Source organism: Sphaeroforma arctica (assembly GCF_001186125.1).
Source record: "Sphaeroforma arctica JP610 unplaced genomic scaffold supercont1.146, whole genome shotgun sequence".
NCBI lineage: Eukaryota > Ichthyosporea > Ichthyophonida > Sphaeroforma > Sphaeroforma arctica.
Window position 1 is genome coordinate 90103 of NW_014040412.1, and position 14003 is coordinate 104105.

General features: G+C 42.2%; 2 protein-coding genes across 2 annotated transcripts; both read right to left on the minus strand.

The window, feature by feature from the left end:
- Window positions 1-5140: 5140 nt before the first annotated feature.
- Window positions 5141-6703, minus strand: SARC_03033 (hypothetical protein; the record flags this gene model as incomplete). The annotated part of the gene is made up of 2 exons (XM_014303189.1): window positions 5141-5756; window positions 6644-6703. 2 exons carry the CDS (start codon window positions 6701-6703, stop codon window positions 5205-5207), a joined length of 612 nt encoding a protein of 203 aa, XP_014158664.1. The 3' UTR covers window positions 5141-5204.
- Window positions 6704-9141: 2438 nt separating this feature from the next.
- SARC_03034 (hypothetical protein) lies at window positions 9142-12900 on the minus strand (the record flags this gene model as incomplete). Its single annotated transcript, XM_014303190.1, has 8 exons — window positions 9142-9302; window positions 9652-9754; window positions 10526-10657; window positions 11001-11186; window positions 11544-11686; window positions 11928-12110; window positions 12477-12621; window positions 12844-12900. The coding sequence occupies 8 exons, from the start codon at window positions 12898-12900 to the stop codon at window positions 9142-9144; spliced, it is 1110 nt and encodes a 369-aa protein (XP_014158665.1).
- Between the last annotated feature and the right edge of the window lie 1103 nt (window positions 12901-14003).

The window sequence follows — 14003 nt, forward strand, 5'->3', positions numbered from 1 at the left end:
AGGCCGTATTTCTACAGAGGTACGTCCTGTGTGATTGAGGATATTAAGGCTCTTACCAAGAGGCAGTCCCAATATTTTTACACAAGCTACCACTGCTAAATCTTAACTGACTTAAATTGTATCTTATGTTATATAACATAGCTTAAAACATAGAAATATCCATCGAAGTTTACAGACCGTGGCAGAATTATGTTACCAAGTCTTTGCTGACCATGGGTGGCCAGGTATACTGTGCACTGATAACGGTAGCGAGTTCTGCGATGACGTAATGGAATCGTTCGTACTCGTATCAGGCATGTGCCATAAAAGGGGTGTACAATATAAACTACACACACAAGGCGCTAATGAAACGCGCCACAGAAAACTTAAGTTCTTCTTACGTACTATATTAAGGGATGATGCAGATGATTGACCGTACCACCTTAAGTGGGTACAAACACAGATGAACGAGTGTGCTGATCCGGTTACAGGTACAACATCCGCTCACTATTTTCGTGGCAGATATAGTGAGTTACAAATACCTTTTAACAAGGACGAACCTAATCACCATGAGTTGCAATGGTTAGAGAAGGTACAACGCATACACAACGTTGTATATCCTCGAGAGACACGTAATGTGGCCTTATTAAAAAGGCAAAAAAAAATGGAATGCTACCAAGAAGATAGCAGAGAATCAGGTGGGAGACCTTCAACGTAATTCCGATGCTACTGTACTAACATCGAAATGGATACGACCATATATAATCTCTGTAGCTGACACTAAAAGTGGAACCTATGAGGTTAATAACCCCGACGGTTCTAGTGCACTAAATATAGCCGCCAGTACCCGAACACCTTTTGACGAAAGTGGTGGGCCGCCCGATGCCGGACAAAACTCTTCATGAAATGGATGGAATAACTTCGGTATGGCTCTTCTTCCAAGCAATTTTCCCTGACGGCAAACCCCCATCCCAATCAGTATTTGAAAAATACTGGCATGCCCAACCAGCCCTCAATCGCCACCACTTTCTCTGGTATCTTCCGTCTAAATCGGTATCTCAACCAAATCGCCGCGGAAGCTCCACCAGTTTCATCCGCCTTTGTGTTCCTAGCGACTCTGTCGCCCAGGTGAAACGGCATGCAGCACTTACGTGGAAATGGCAGCTTGATGAAAACATGGACCCCCGCTCCCAACAACATCCCAACGCTACGAAAGCTGCTTTCATTCACTATCTCCGCACCAAGCGGGGAGGCCCGCTGCACACATGAACGAGCGCCAAAAATTCTTGCCCGCAGCATGGATGCACTACTGAGCCCACTTGTCAACTCCACTAACGCAGACATCCTCCAATCTACCGCAGACCGTCTCCAGAAGGCTTACCAAGCAAAGCATGATGCAAACCTCTTCTCACTTAACCCGCGAATCCCGGTAAACGCTAAATAATCAGCGCGTGCGGAACCCGGACGACTTCATGTACCAACGGTCTCCCCGACACAATCATCCGACACGATGGATAGCAATACGCAGCCTCAGCTTTCCACGACGGACTCTTCGACGACAGGCAATGATATAGAAATGGCTGACATCGTCAAAGAGGAGAGCCCAGTAGTATTGACCGATGATGAACAATGTTAGGACCAATGAGGATGACGCTCTTCAACCCACAAGGACTCAACATGGACAACGCAGCACATACAGATAAGTGTTTGAACGTTATATTGATTTTAAGTCAGGTTGATGTTATGTGTGTGGTTGAAACCTGGCATAACACAACATTTCTTAATCATATACGCAAGGAGAAAGTGTCGTATATTTTAGGGTTTTAGGGTTTTTGAGAAGATAAAGGCTGATGTGGAAGAGGAATCGAAGAAGGGATTGAAAAGGGCTGATGAAAATGAAGTGCGTGGTAAAGAGGCGCTGATAAGGGCAGAAGCTAAGGAGAAAAATAAAGAGGCTGATACGCTTGAGAGAAAAATAAAGCGAGCAATGGCAGCGGTGGAGATGGAGAAATAGCGACTCGGGGAAATTGCCGAGAAGAAGCAGAGCGAGAGTGATTTAGTTCAAAAGCGTGAAGGTGTCGGGCAAGCTAAACTTGCTAGCAAGGCTGCGTCAATCGTATTTGCCGCAGCAAAAGCACCACTCACTGAGAAGCAGGTAAAGCAAGTTTGCAAGTACACGGATGCCTTAAAGGATTGGGTAGCTTTTATTCTGTGCCAGAGATCAAACTTGAGTATGAGAATGATTTCATACAGAGAATTCAGGGGCAACGAGGGGAGGCATACACACAACGGATTCAATCACGAGTTGTTTTCATGCAGTTAGAATCTGATCCTAAGACTGAGAATGTAGGAGGTGCCGCTGTATTGGCAGTGCTTATGGATGATATCTTTCCAAATATGCTGAAGTGATCGAATGCTAGTTTGCGTTGATTGTATCCTCAGTGCTAGAAAGGACAACACAGTTACCAAATATGATTGCATACAATCCAGCCGACCACACACCAAAATGGGATAATGTGCAGTACACTCGGAAGTTCGAGACAGAGATGATTCGAAAGAGACAGCGACTCTCTAGGAGTACTCGATATTCACGCTTGATGATGAGCAGTGCGAATCCCGAGCACGTGATATCCCTAAGTAGAGCAAAGCGAATCGTATAGCAAAACTAATGATTTAAAAACTGACATGATTGCAGATGCAGCGTACTTTGTAATTTTTGGTGTACGCTATCATGAGCGTGAATATAACCAAGACGATTCTGGCAAGGATTTATTCGAAGGGATGAACCGGAGCTACACACTGGGTCAAGGCCAACAGGCATCGCAAAGGTAAGTTATTTGTTCTATATCAGTTTCACTACATCTATACATGTGTTGCAGTTTTGATAAAGTGCTTGTCTTTTGCTACCTATATGTTTCTGCAGATCGTGAGTACGGAAACGAAAAGTTGTGGACTATCTTATTAAATCAAGGACTGGGCTTGGTATTAATCCTTATTAGCAACCAATTTCTAGGCTATCCATGGTAGTCAATAGTGGCAAAAGGTCTCACATGTACCCACACGAGTCTCAAATAGCTAATGATCATTGTTAGGGCGATCTTACATATTGTGCGAGCAAAGTATTAAAAACTCAGAGCGGTGCCCCTGTAGAAGAAATGATGCAGTTGCGTTTGATATTGGATCGATGCCGCGTAAACGTGGGTATCAGGACGTGCCCACAGGTTTTCTGCGGCTTATCGCTGTGAGGTACAATAATGTTAATGATTCAAAGAGAGTATATGTGTACGTGCGCAAACCTAATATACAAGATGAAGTCATAGATCTCACATTGGTTTGGCCGGATAAATCTTGCACACGACCTCAGGCAACATGTCAGGTTATTAGCAGCGCAGCCATTGAAAACAGATTATCGTAAGTCTATCGGCATTAGTACCCAAGCATTCTAATAATGGCTAACATATCATAGTGGAGAATGTGTTGCACTACCACCTATATATCATGCTTTCGAATATAAGAACTTCAAAGCAGATGATATTGTATGTCACACACAAGAGTGTATACATATGAGTGGTATGTACTTGTGCCATATATATAGGCAGTACATACTATAGACGTAACAGCAGAATATAGTCCTGTTACTATAATCGGTGAGGATAAGCCTATCACCGGGTATGAAATTGCCAGTATGTATTCGGTACATACGCCTGTACGTCAACAACTGTTAGATTTACCTGCGTACTTAATCAAGTCAAACGAATCCAATCTATACATGTATATGACAGTATAATTACAGCACGAATATTGTGTGGGATACTATAATATTTGCTATGAGCCTTGGTCCAAAGTGTGGAGTAGTAAGTTACCTCTAGACCCCCTTCCGTTCAACGCACGTACTATTCATAGTGATATCCCATCGTTCAGCTATATGAACTAGATAATATTGCGCGCTTATGCGGTACAGAGAGGAATAGTAATTCCCACCCAGTTTACTACCAAAGACAATCTCGTAGCGCACTTGGCGCAAAATCTACACGTGCCTGGTACCATTCTCACTAGACGCATCATCCCTGAGATACCCAAGTCATTACTTCTACGTAGACGAGTGTTGGAAGCAGGCATTCTTGACTCCGCGACACAGCAGGCACGTGTTGTTGTCAGCAATGCTTGTATTCAGTCATACTTTTGATCAACTACATATAATTTACTTTTAACAACGTAAACAAGAACAGCGCGCCGTTGTGAAATTGAAAGTTACATATGAGCAGCTTAAAGACGATCCCAATCGTCAATTTTGTAAATTGATATACGATGGTGCGGCAATTACGCGCTCATACATGCATGACAAGATGTATGATGTTGTAGACCCTATTGAAGGATGTCATTGTATACTGCCATTGTCTGATGAGATAACTGCTAAGACAGACGAAGGGGAGGGGGAACAGAAGATACTCAAAGTATCGCCATGCCATAACCACACAAAATGTGTGCATATAAGAGCTTGTCTGGAATAGCTAACTAAATTAGGTGATCCAAGGCCCACCGACGGGGCGTGTTCATGGACAAAAGACCTAAAACTCGGAAGGTGAATCCCAATCAACATACAACAGTACTAGCAAAGGAGTTTGTGTCGTCTAGCAACGACTTCACTTGCACTGTCACTCGACACTATATCAACCGCTTTCGAATAGCTGTCACAGAGCCCCTAAAAAACCCTGTGTGTAGAAGAGAAAGATGAACTGAATGAGAGGTATCGATCAGCCAAAATAGATACATTTAGCGAAAGAAAAGTGAAAGAGAGGTCTAAAAATAGATCAGGTCTTATTGAGTAATGATGGGAACGACTACGGTTATTAAAACTTGACCATGTATTAACAATTATATAAGGTCCATACAGTCACTGTAATAACCGCTTTCGAATAGCTGTCTCAGAGCCCTAAAAAATCCTGCGTGTAGAAGAGAAAGATGAACTGTATAAGAAGTATCGATCAGCCAAAATAGCTATATATAGCGAAGAGAAACGAAAGAGAGGTCTAAAAATAGATCCGGTCTTATTGATTAGTGATGGGAACGACTACGGTCATTAAATCTTGACCATGTATCAACAATTATATAAGGGACATACAGTCATCCTCGTCGCTAAATAATCCATCAATATCAAAAAGTTCGTTATCAGCACCCAGAGCGACACTATTTTCGCCAGCTCTCGCTTTTTGATCGTTGTCTAACTACCAGTCTGTGATAGGGGCATTCAATTTAACAAACTCCCTCGCCACTTGTGCCTCATGATCACTCAAATCAATCTCAGAAAGCCTCTTGTTTCCGCCACTGAATCCTTTGATATTCCTGAATACTTCCATATTGCGTTCGATGTTTATTCGCTCCTTCGCTATGTCACGATCATTATCTGCCCGTTCACCACTGAAAGCAAGCTGTCCCTTTTGACGCTTTCTCGGTGTGAACACCAGTATTTCTATGCGTTCAAGTTCAAATCTGTCAGTCAACCCTTTGTCGTACATATACACCATCTTAGTAGAAGCGTCGCCTGATATCATACGCTCATCATAGTTCTTATTATTGTGTATTCCATTGTCTGTGACGGATCCAGGATAGCCTCTACTTATAATACATAAGTCGGTTCCCCCGATTGATATTACATTATATTTGTATGTTGGAGAGTTCTTATATTCGCAATAAAAAGAGCTTTGTGCATCGATATCACTGCCAGGCCTTTCAGTTCTCAATTCTACAGCATCGCCGATTGTGATACCGACACCTGGCTGCAAGTAAAGGGCATTTCGGGTTCTCTTGGTTTAAATTGTGCCGACTGCTCTGCTGTCGAAACGGCTGCCTCGCCTGGAATAACTTAACCCTACTACGCACGTGATATAAATCCTTTTTGCAGTACCATCAGATACACCAAAGTGTACACCTAATGCACTAAATGTGTCTCTGCTTCTTTTAAATGCGGATATGAATATCACTTAAATTGCCAAGTTGAAAGCGGAGATTTACGTCCCCACCCCTCCCTAGGACTGCCGTCTTCCGAGCTCTCGCCACTACCATTGTCTGGCAGTATCTCTTCGTCAACAATATCATGCTGCAGTTTTGTTCTACAATGTTTTCTAAGTTTATGGCACCAAAAGGTCCAGACGGATACCATAGTTTAGCTAGCTAATTTGTATGCGCAGCACATCTAATTTGGCTTCGCCTGTTGGCTCGAGACAAAATTCTGGCTTATTGAGAGCGTTCAGCCATTGCTTAGTACGTTCCACTACTGTGTAATTATAGGAGTGATCTTTGTAGGTGTTTTTGTTTGATTTTGTGAATGTGTTTGCGTGTCTCTCAGCGTCTTCATTATAAAGGAGTTATAGCGTCGTCAACCTGCTTTGGCTCAATTGTACGCCAGCTTATTTCAAAAGAGATTTCAATTCAAAGGGTCATTTCCTTACGTTCTACCGGACAAACACGTGGCGTAACATCTAGGCCAGAATCAAAGAGACTGATTTTCAAGTTATTTGTGCTCGTCATATTGTTTAAATCTCGGCACATCATTGTGTCGTAGACGATCGCGTTGCTCTGTGGTTTTACTGTACAGATCTCTGTAGAAATGTTGACTGGCGACTCGGGTAGTCTGACGCTTTCCTAGCGCGCGACGTCAACGTACCCGTTCTATAAGCTTTTTGCGCTCGCTGGTGTTGTAATATAACTGTCTATCCACAAACATGCTTGCTTAACACCGAATCAATTGTTCTCTTGTGTATTACCACAACATACTTCCTCACTGTTGGTGCATATACATTTCTGCCAAGGTTTGTGTACATGACTGGCTATTTTATCGAACTGGTAGTCTAGCTGCGAATTCCATTTCTTTGTTGGCATTGCAGGTATGAGATACAGTCGGGTGAGTAGTTGTGTTCCTCAATGTGTGAAGTAGAGATCGTCCATTGCAAAATGCTTCGAATTGAGTACAGTGTTATTTTGCTTGCCAAACTCAGCCTCTTCTATCCTTGTTGATCTGTTTAGGACTTAGTGCTAACAACCACTGTCGTGCCCTAAGTGTTTCTGATTCTACATTACCTATTGTGATTCTTCCCTTTGGAAGGGATAGTTTTAGGCTATATCCCGAGAAGCAACTTCTATCTCCGAAATCTCAACTTCCCTTCAATTTTCTCAGAACCACTCCAACGAATATGAAGCCGGATTTAGCCGCGAGATACTCTCCGCCAATACATTTAACTATGCTGCCGGATTGGATAGGAGAACCTTCATAGTGTAGCTGCACATAAATACATATGCCACACTCCAATCAGTAGAACCCAGATCAACAGGAACCGCTTGATTCACCTTGCTACTCACTACTTCCATAAAGTTTTGCTGCAAAATCACGTCCGAGTCTTAGTTGCTGGCTATATTGTCACCAGCACCGTTTGATATTCAGTGTCGATTGTAGTATGCTTTAACGTACTAGATCCCAATCCCAGATAAATTCATGCTTTCCTCCTCCATACTTATGCATTTTCGTATAAAACTCATGCCTTCCAACTGATGCGTCAGCTACTGACATCCTCTTAGTTCACAAATACATATTTTTATAAGTGAGTCTGCACGTCTATATTTAGTGTGCTCTGGTACGAGTATGTGCTCAACAAGTTTCTTTAAGGAAAACTGCGTTGCTAGCAGAAAACCCCTTAATTATTGCAATATTCAATAGACACGATGTAGATTCCACCAGATTGACAAACCACCATCTCTGCGCTGCATCTTTATACACACGTTGACTTTCCTTTACAGACCCAGTATATCCCAGTTGCAGTTGTAGATCCTTTTTTTTTCTGCAGGACAACAGTTCCCTATATTTGTTTATTAAGTTTTCTTTGATTCCAAGTCTAATTAACTTAAAAGTTAATTGCACTAACAGGTGTAATTAGCCTAACGAGTGCACTGCATTCGGCTTGCCATAGTTGCACCTAAATCAGGAATTTACATATGACATGTATCATCTAAAACCTATCGCACTTGGCTTCACTAAAATTTCACCTGAAAGCCCACAAAGTCCATGTACTCTTGCTCATGTGCGGTACATATTCTTCGAACAACCATTTACTCTAAATATGATCCCTAAAAAGGCCCTGTTTCTGTATACACCTTACAATCCAGGGATGGATTTATCATTCTCAGAACACTGTATCTATTTTGTAAGATGCAAGAGATGCAAAGTCCAGAAGCACTGAAGCAGACGAGCAGAAAGAATGTTTATTAATGTTTCTATATCACAGTTACCTGCTGATGTTGATCCACAGCCCGTACCCGTGCGTATCTTAAAGACGATAAATTGCTGACAACTGGCGTGCAAACAGATGCTTCAAGGTTAAAAGCATATATCGAGATATATTTTTTGAAGTTAGAACAACCTCATTTTAAGTCTTTACGAACTATCCAGACTACCTTTTAGTTAGTTTATTTAGATTGAGCATATTTTCAGCTTGGAACCGTCTGGAGGCTCGCGGGGGTTGGTATGATATTGCCTGAATGCTACCATGTGGGCGGTAGTCAGCTTGTTCATCATCGGGTTTTGTATCCGTGGCATTTAAACCGCTGCACATCGCAGAGTGCACAAGTTAAAATGCAGTAGAGCTTCATACACCTCGGTCAACTCCTCGCCTTTTCAATTCAAGGTACACATATCTATTCCTAAACTCATTGACCAGCAAGCAAGACTCTGAACCGCTCAATCAGAACACAACGGACGGCAGCCGAACACCTAAACCTACACAGCGTCCTGTTGCGACTCCCAACATCCAACTAGTGTTAATGGGGGCACTCCGCTCAGTGCTCCACCAATCCATTCAGCATCAGGCTACCGCTGCGATACTGCAAATGAATATGCGGCTGGCAGCCCACTCAGGCCACTAAAACAGCATCAGGCCACTAATGTTTACAAATAAAGTGCCAACTAAGTTACAGCGCAGACGCGCCATTAACGCCGTATGTACCCGCGCAATTATTCCGACGACCAGAGCCCTATGTAGGGTACTAGCAGTAGTGTGCAATTAGTGTTTCCACTATACCAATAGGCCACCCGCTACATACGCCCCCAGACAACCCCGCCGATGAGACGCATACGACTAATACAGCTGCTATAACTAATACAATTAGCACTACTCAACACGCAGCCACGCCGTTGACTCGGAAGGAGCCGTCGTTGTTGTTGAGGATAAGCGCGTCATGCACCGCCTCTAACGCACGCACGGCATTCTTCTTGTGGATCAGACACGAGACGTTGATCTCCGAGGCACCCTGGGAAATCATCTCAATGTTCACACCTGTGGTGTAGAGTGTGTCAGAGAAGGTTAGAAGACTGTAGACTGGGCTTGTTCTGTAGCGATAGGTATAGGCGTTCGGTTTTAGTCTACCTTTATATATAGTCACTCTGGTAAATTATCTCGACGCGCCCGCCTGATATGCGGAGCTTATCGGAAGGTTATACTATATACACAGAATACTGGGTTATTTCTGCAATGGTAGGTATATGCCTCTCGTTAATCTACCATCACATAGACAACAATACCATACAGCAATATAGCATCACACACCCCGAATAACGTATAGAATCCTTGCGAATAGCTTGTATATATACAATCCTGGTAGAAATATGCAGTTGAGTAGACATACCGATGCTGGCCAAAGTACCGAAGATACACCCAGAGATTCCAGGTTTGTTGCGCATATTCTTGCCCACAACCGTCAGAATGGCCATATCGGTCTTTGACACAACCTGTGATATATCAAAGCCAATGTGTGAGCCTTAAGACGAGCACACAAGCGACTGGCTGCTAGGAGTGAGGGTGATACGGGTACAACATGCTTCGATAGCATGTCCGCTACTTGATGTCTTGGAGAGAATCCGATTGTCTCCGCAGAGACACTACATGGGATTTATATAGATATTTATATACATAGGATGCATGCAGACATACACTAATCGTGCACAGGTAAGGGGCTACCATGAACACCCATAGCGCCAGCAGTGAAGGACGTTTGAATTGGTTTGAACCAAGAAGTGTACGGGATACTATAACAACCAGCAGTTATATATAAAGATATATATATTGCTCGTATATGTGAAGACATGAACAACCCAGTCCATAAGCATTACCGTATACGAATGTCATTGCCATTGATGTGTGTGAGTACCGACACATACGTACTGGCAATTACGTTGTCCGCAACAAATGCTCTGCGCGTGTATACGAGCGTGTGCCCGTGCAAATGTATATGCCTACATGTATGTGCGTGTGTACGTATACGTATTATATACACACAGCCATATGCATACGTATTATACACACTCAGCCATATGCATACGTAATATATACACACAGCCATATGCATACGTAATATATACACACAGCCATATGCATACCTAATATATACACACAGCCATATGCATACGTATTATAAACACACAGCCATACTATTTACGCAGGAAAACCACAAGAATATATAACACATACATACATAACCGTACACTCACATACACACACACCTCTCCGATGGCTGAAAGGTCCTTGATGGCCCCAGCAATAGCATCACCATCCACACACGCCAGTGACACACTAGTAGTGGCTGTAGACACCATGGACACCTCCACATTCGACTGTTCTAGGGTTGCAAACACCTGTGGAAGTGGGAAGTGGGCAGAGAAGGGGTGGGTGAATTAGATGAGATCGAGTTAAACTGCATGTACAGGTAAAGATTTTGTATACAAGTAAAGGCATATATAGCTATTTCTTGACAAAACATACCTCCGCGCGCACCCACCCACCTACCCACATATTATATTAGCATATTCATAATACAAACCTTGCAAGGAAACTGTGTCGCACTTCGCCGCGTAAGAGACTTGATATAAATGACTGTGATGTCGCTCCTGAGCTTCCACGAGACACATCTCTAAACACAAAACACGAACTTTATATCTAGATATATATATACGAAAATATAAACATCCATATACATACCTTGGAAGAAAACTGAGCCGCACTTTGCCGCGTAAGTGACTTGACATTGATTGCTGTGATGTCACTTTTGAGTGTAACCGCAGCAGCTGCGGGCACATGCGCATCTGGTGACAGTTCGTGTTGTGTACCGTCGCCAGACAAGCGAGGAGACGACTGTTTAGAGCCCGTGGGGCGGATAAGTAGTACCTGAAATAAGAGTATGTCGCGTAAACGTAGTAGTAATAATATATATATATATATATATATATATATATATATGTCGCCATAAAGACGCAGTGAGCACAGTTTTAAGCCCGGTGGTCAGAGAACACCCGAGTTCGATATGATTGCACCTTCACACAGAGTCGTATACGTGTCCTATATTTGCGTCCTTTTGCGGTGCGAGTTCGTAACAGAGAAGAGTATTCTGAGTTTATAGATTGGAAAAATGTACCTGTGTCCTACATTCTGGACAATCATCTAAACGTTCGATTCTACTTTATAGTTCATCTTTTCATCGTCTACTAAGCATATATATATACAAAAATTTATACATATATACACACGGCGGCGTGCCTTACCTGGATTTTGTGGTGCGAAGGTGTTCTTGATGCGGATTGGCACATTGGCCCGAACTACGTGTTCCATAGTGAAGGGATGGATTACTTCAGAACCAAACCAACTCAGCTCAGCTGCTTCCTCCGGAGCTGTGCATATATACATATTTGACGTAGATTACTATGAGTACAAATGAAGTATGATGAAATATCATTTATGAAGTTCACACAGACTGCTTGTTTCATATACGCATGGACACAACCCAGACAGATATACAAACACAAGGTCTGTACAGAAAGTAAACCTTTCTCGAGTGCTCCACACACAATCAGACAATTCGTACCATGTCGCAAATATAAATATATAAATATAAAGAACATACACACATACCCATAAGCGATAACAGTCGTGCCGATTTGACCTTCCTGGGATCGGCGGTGAATACCCCGTCGACCTCCTTCCACAGTTGCAGCTCCACCGCCTGTAGGTCTGCGGCTATCAGTGCGGCTGTCAGGTCTGTGTAGCCTCGGCCCACAGTGGTCAGCATACCCCCCGGAACCATGCCAAAGTATCCTGTATACAGCAGATTGGTACGCTATTATTAGTCCACTTTATAGGTTTTGTAGGGTTTTTAGACACAGAGTGATCGTGTACAAGACAGCATGCTTGGTGAATGGGTGTGGGTGGTATCGGCTTCAGATAAAATGTTATTGGTTTACGCTGCTAAACTATACGGTCGTTTGGTCTATTAAGAACAGAAGTGGGATAGGGGCTCTAAAAGTTCTCTAGTTGTTTAATAAGATATGCGGTGTAGATTGCTACATATTTACATACAGATACATAGGAACATAATTGCATCGATACATAAATGTATATATAAACACAAACAAGAAAACAAAAAACCAAACAAACAAACATATATATATATATATATGTTACCTGTGACTACTGGCACGGCTTCTCTAACGTGTTTCTGGCAAGCTTCACCCATCTTCTCGCGGATGATATCGTATAGATTGCTGTCTGATTCGGCCAGATCTCGAGGAAGTAGGTCTTCCAGGTTGACACACACAGCCGGGATGTTCTATAAATATATACAGTTTAAATAGCGAGCAATAAATTGACGACGCTCTGACCAATAGGAAGTGTAATACTATTCAACGCTGAAGCATTACAAATCAAATACACAAGCAAGGATCAACTACACAAACTATAGCAAGTTGTAATAAGAAGTTGTACTTGTACTACATACTCAAGCAGGGGCGAACCCGTACAGTGAATATGTTGTAGTGTTGAAGGTAGTTACCTGACTTTTCAGCACAGCAGTCATGATTTTAGCTGACAGGATCTCACCCAGACCCATCACCACATCCACAGACCGAGACGACAACTCACCGATGACCTGCAGGAAACAAAGGGTTATTATAAGCAAGTATTAAGAGATATATACATGCTTACATACATACATTTGGGTATTAAATATATATGTAGCCATATATATATATATGTCAATAGAATATATGGATAACGACGCTATCAACTGCCAACTGCATCGCAACATACACCGATAGACCCGATTTAAGCCGATACATGCACTATACCGTACAGGTTTCCTAATTAAACACGTGCTTACACAGCTTTCATACAAACACAATCCCATTACCTATTTGGATTTCAATCTTCCATACACACAACCCCGTTCTCGAAATTAAACAATATTCCATACAAACATAAACCGCATTCCCGTTTTAAATTCGATCTTCTAACAAACACAATCCTGTTCTCGAATAAAAATGTAATCAGCATTATCATTACAGTGGCAGAATATAGCAATAGACTACTAATCATATGGCGCACACACATAACCAATATATATATGTATATATATATCACACTACTATTTATAAGCACATACACACAAATAACCACACATTACTACTTCATCAGCACATACACACACATACAACCACACACTACTATTTTAACAGCACACACACATAACCACACACTACAATTTCAGCAGCACACACACAGATAACTACACACTCCTAATTTATCAGCACATGCACACATATATAACCAAACACTACTATTTTAACAGCACACACACACATAACCACACACTACAATTTCAGCAGCACACACACAGATAACTACACACTCCTAATTTATCAGCACATGTACACAAATATAACCACACACTACAATATCATCAGCACACACACACATAACCACACACTACAATATCATCAGCACACACACACATATAACTACACACTACTATTTCATCAGCACATACACACATAACCACAAACTACTACTTCATCAGCACACACACAAACATAACCGCACACTACTATTTTGTCAGCACATACACATACATATAACAACACAATACTATTTTATCAGCACATACACACACATATAACCACACACTACTATTTTATCAGCACATACACACACATA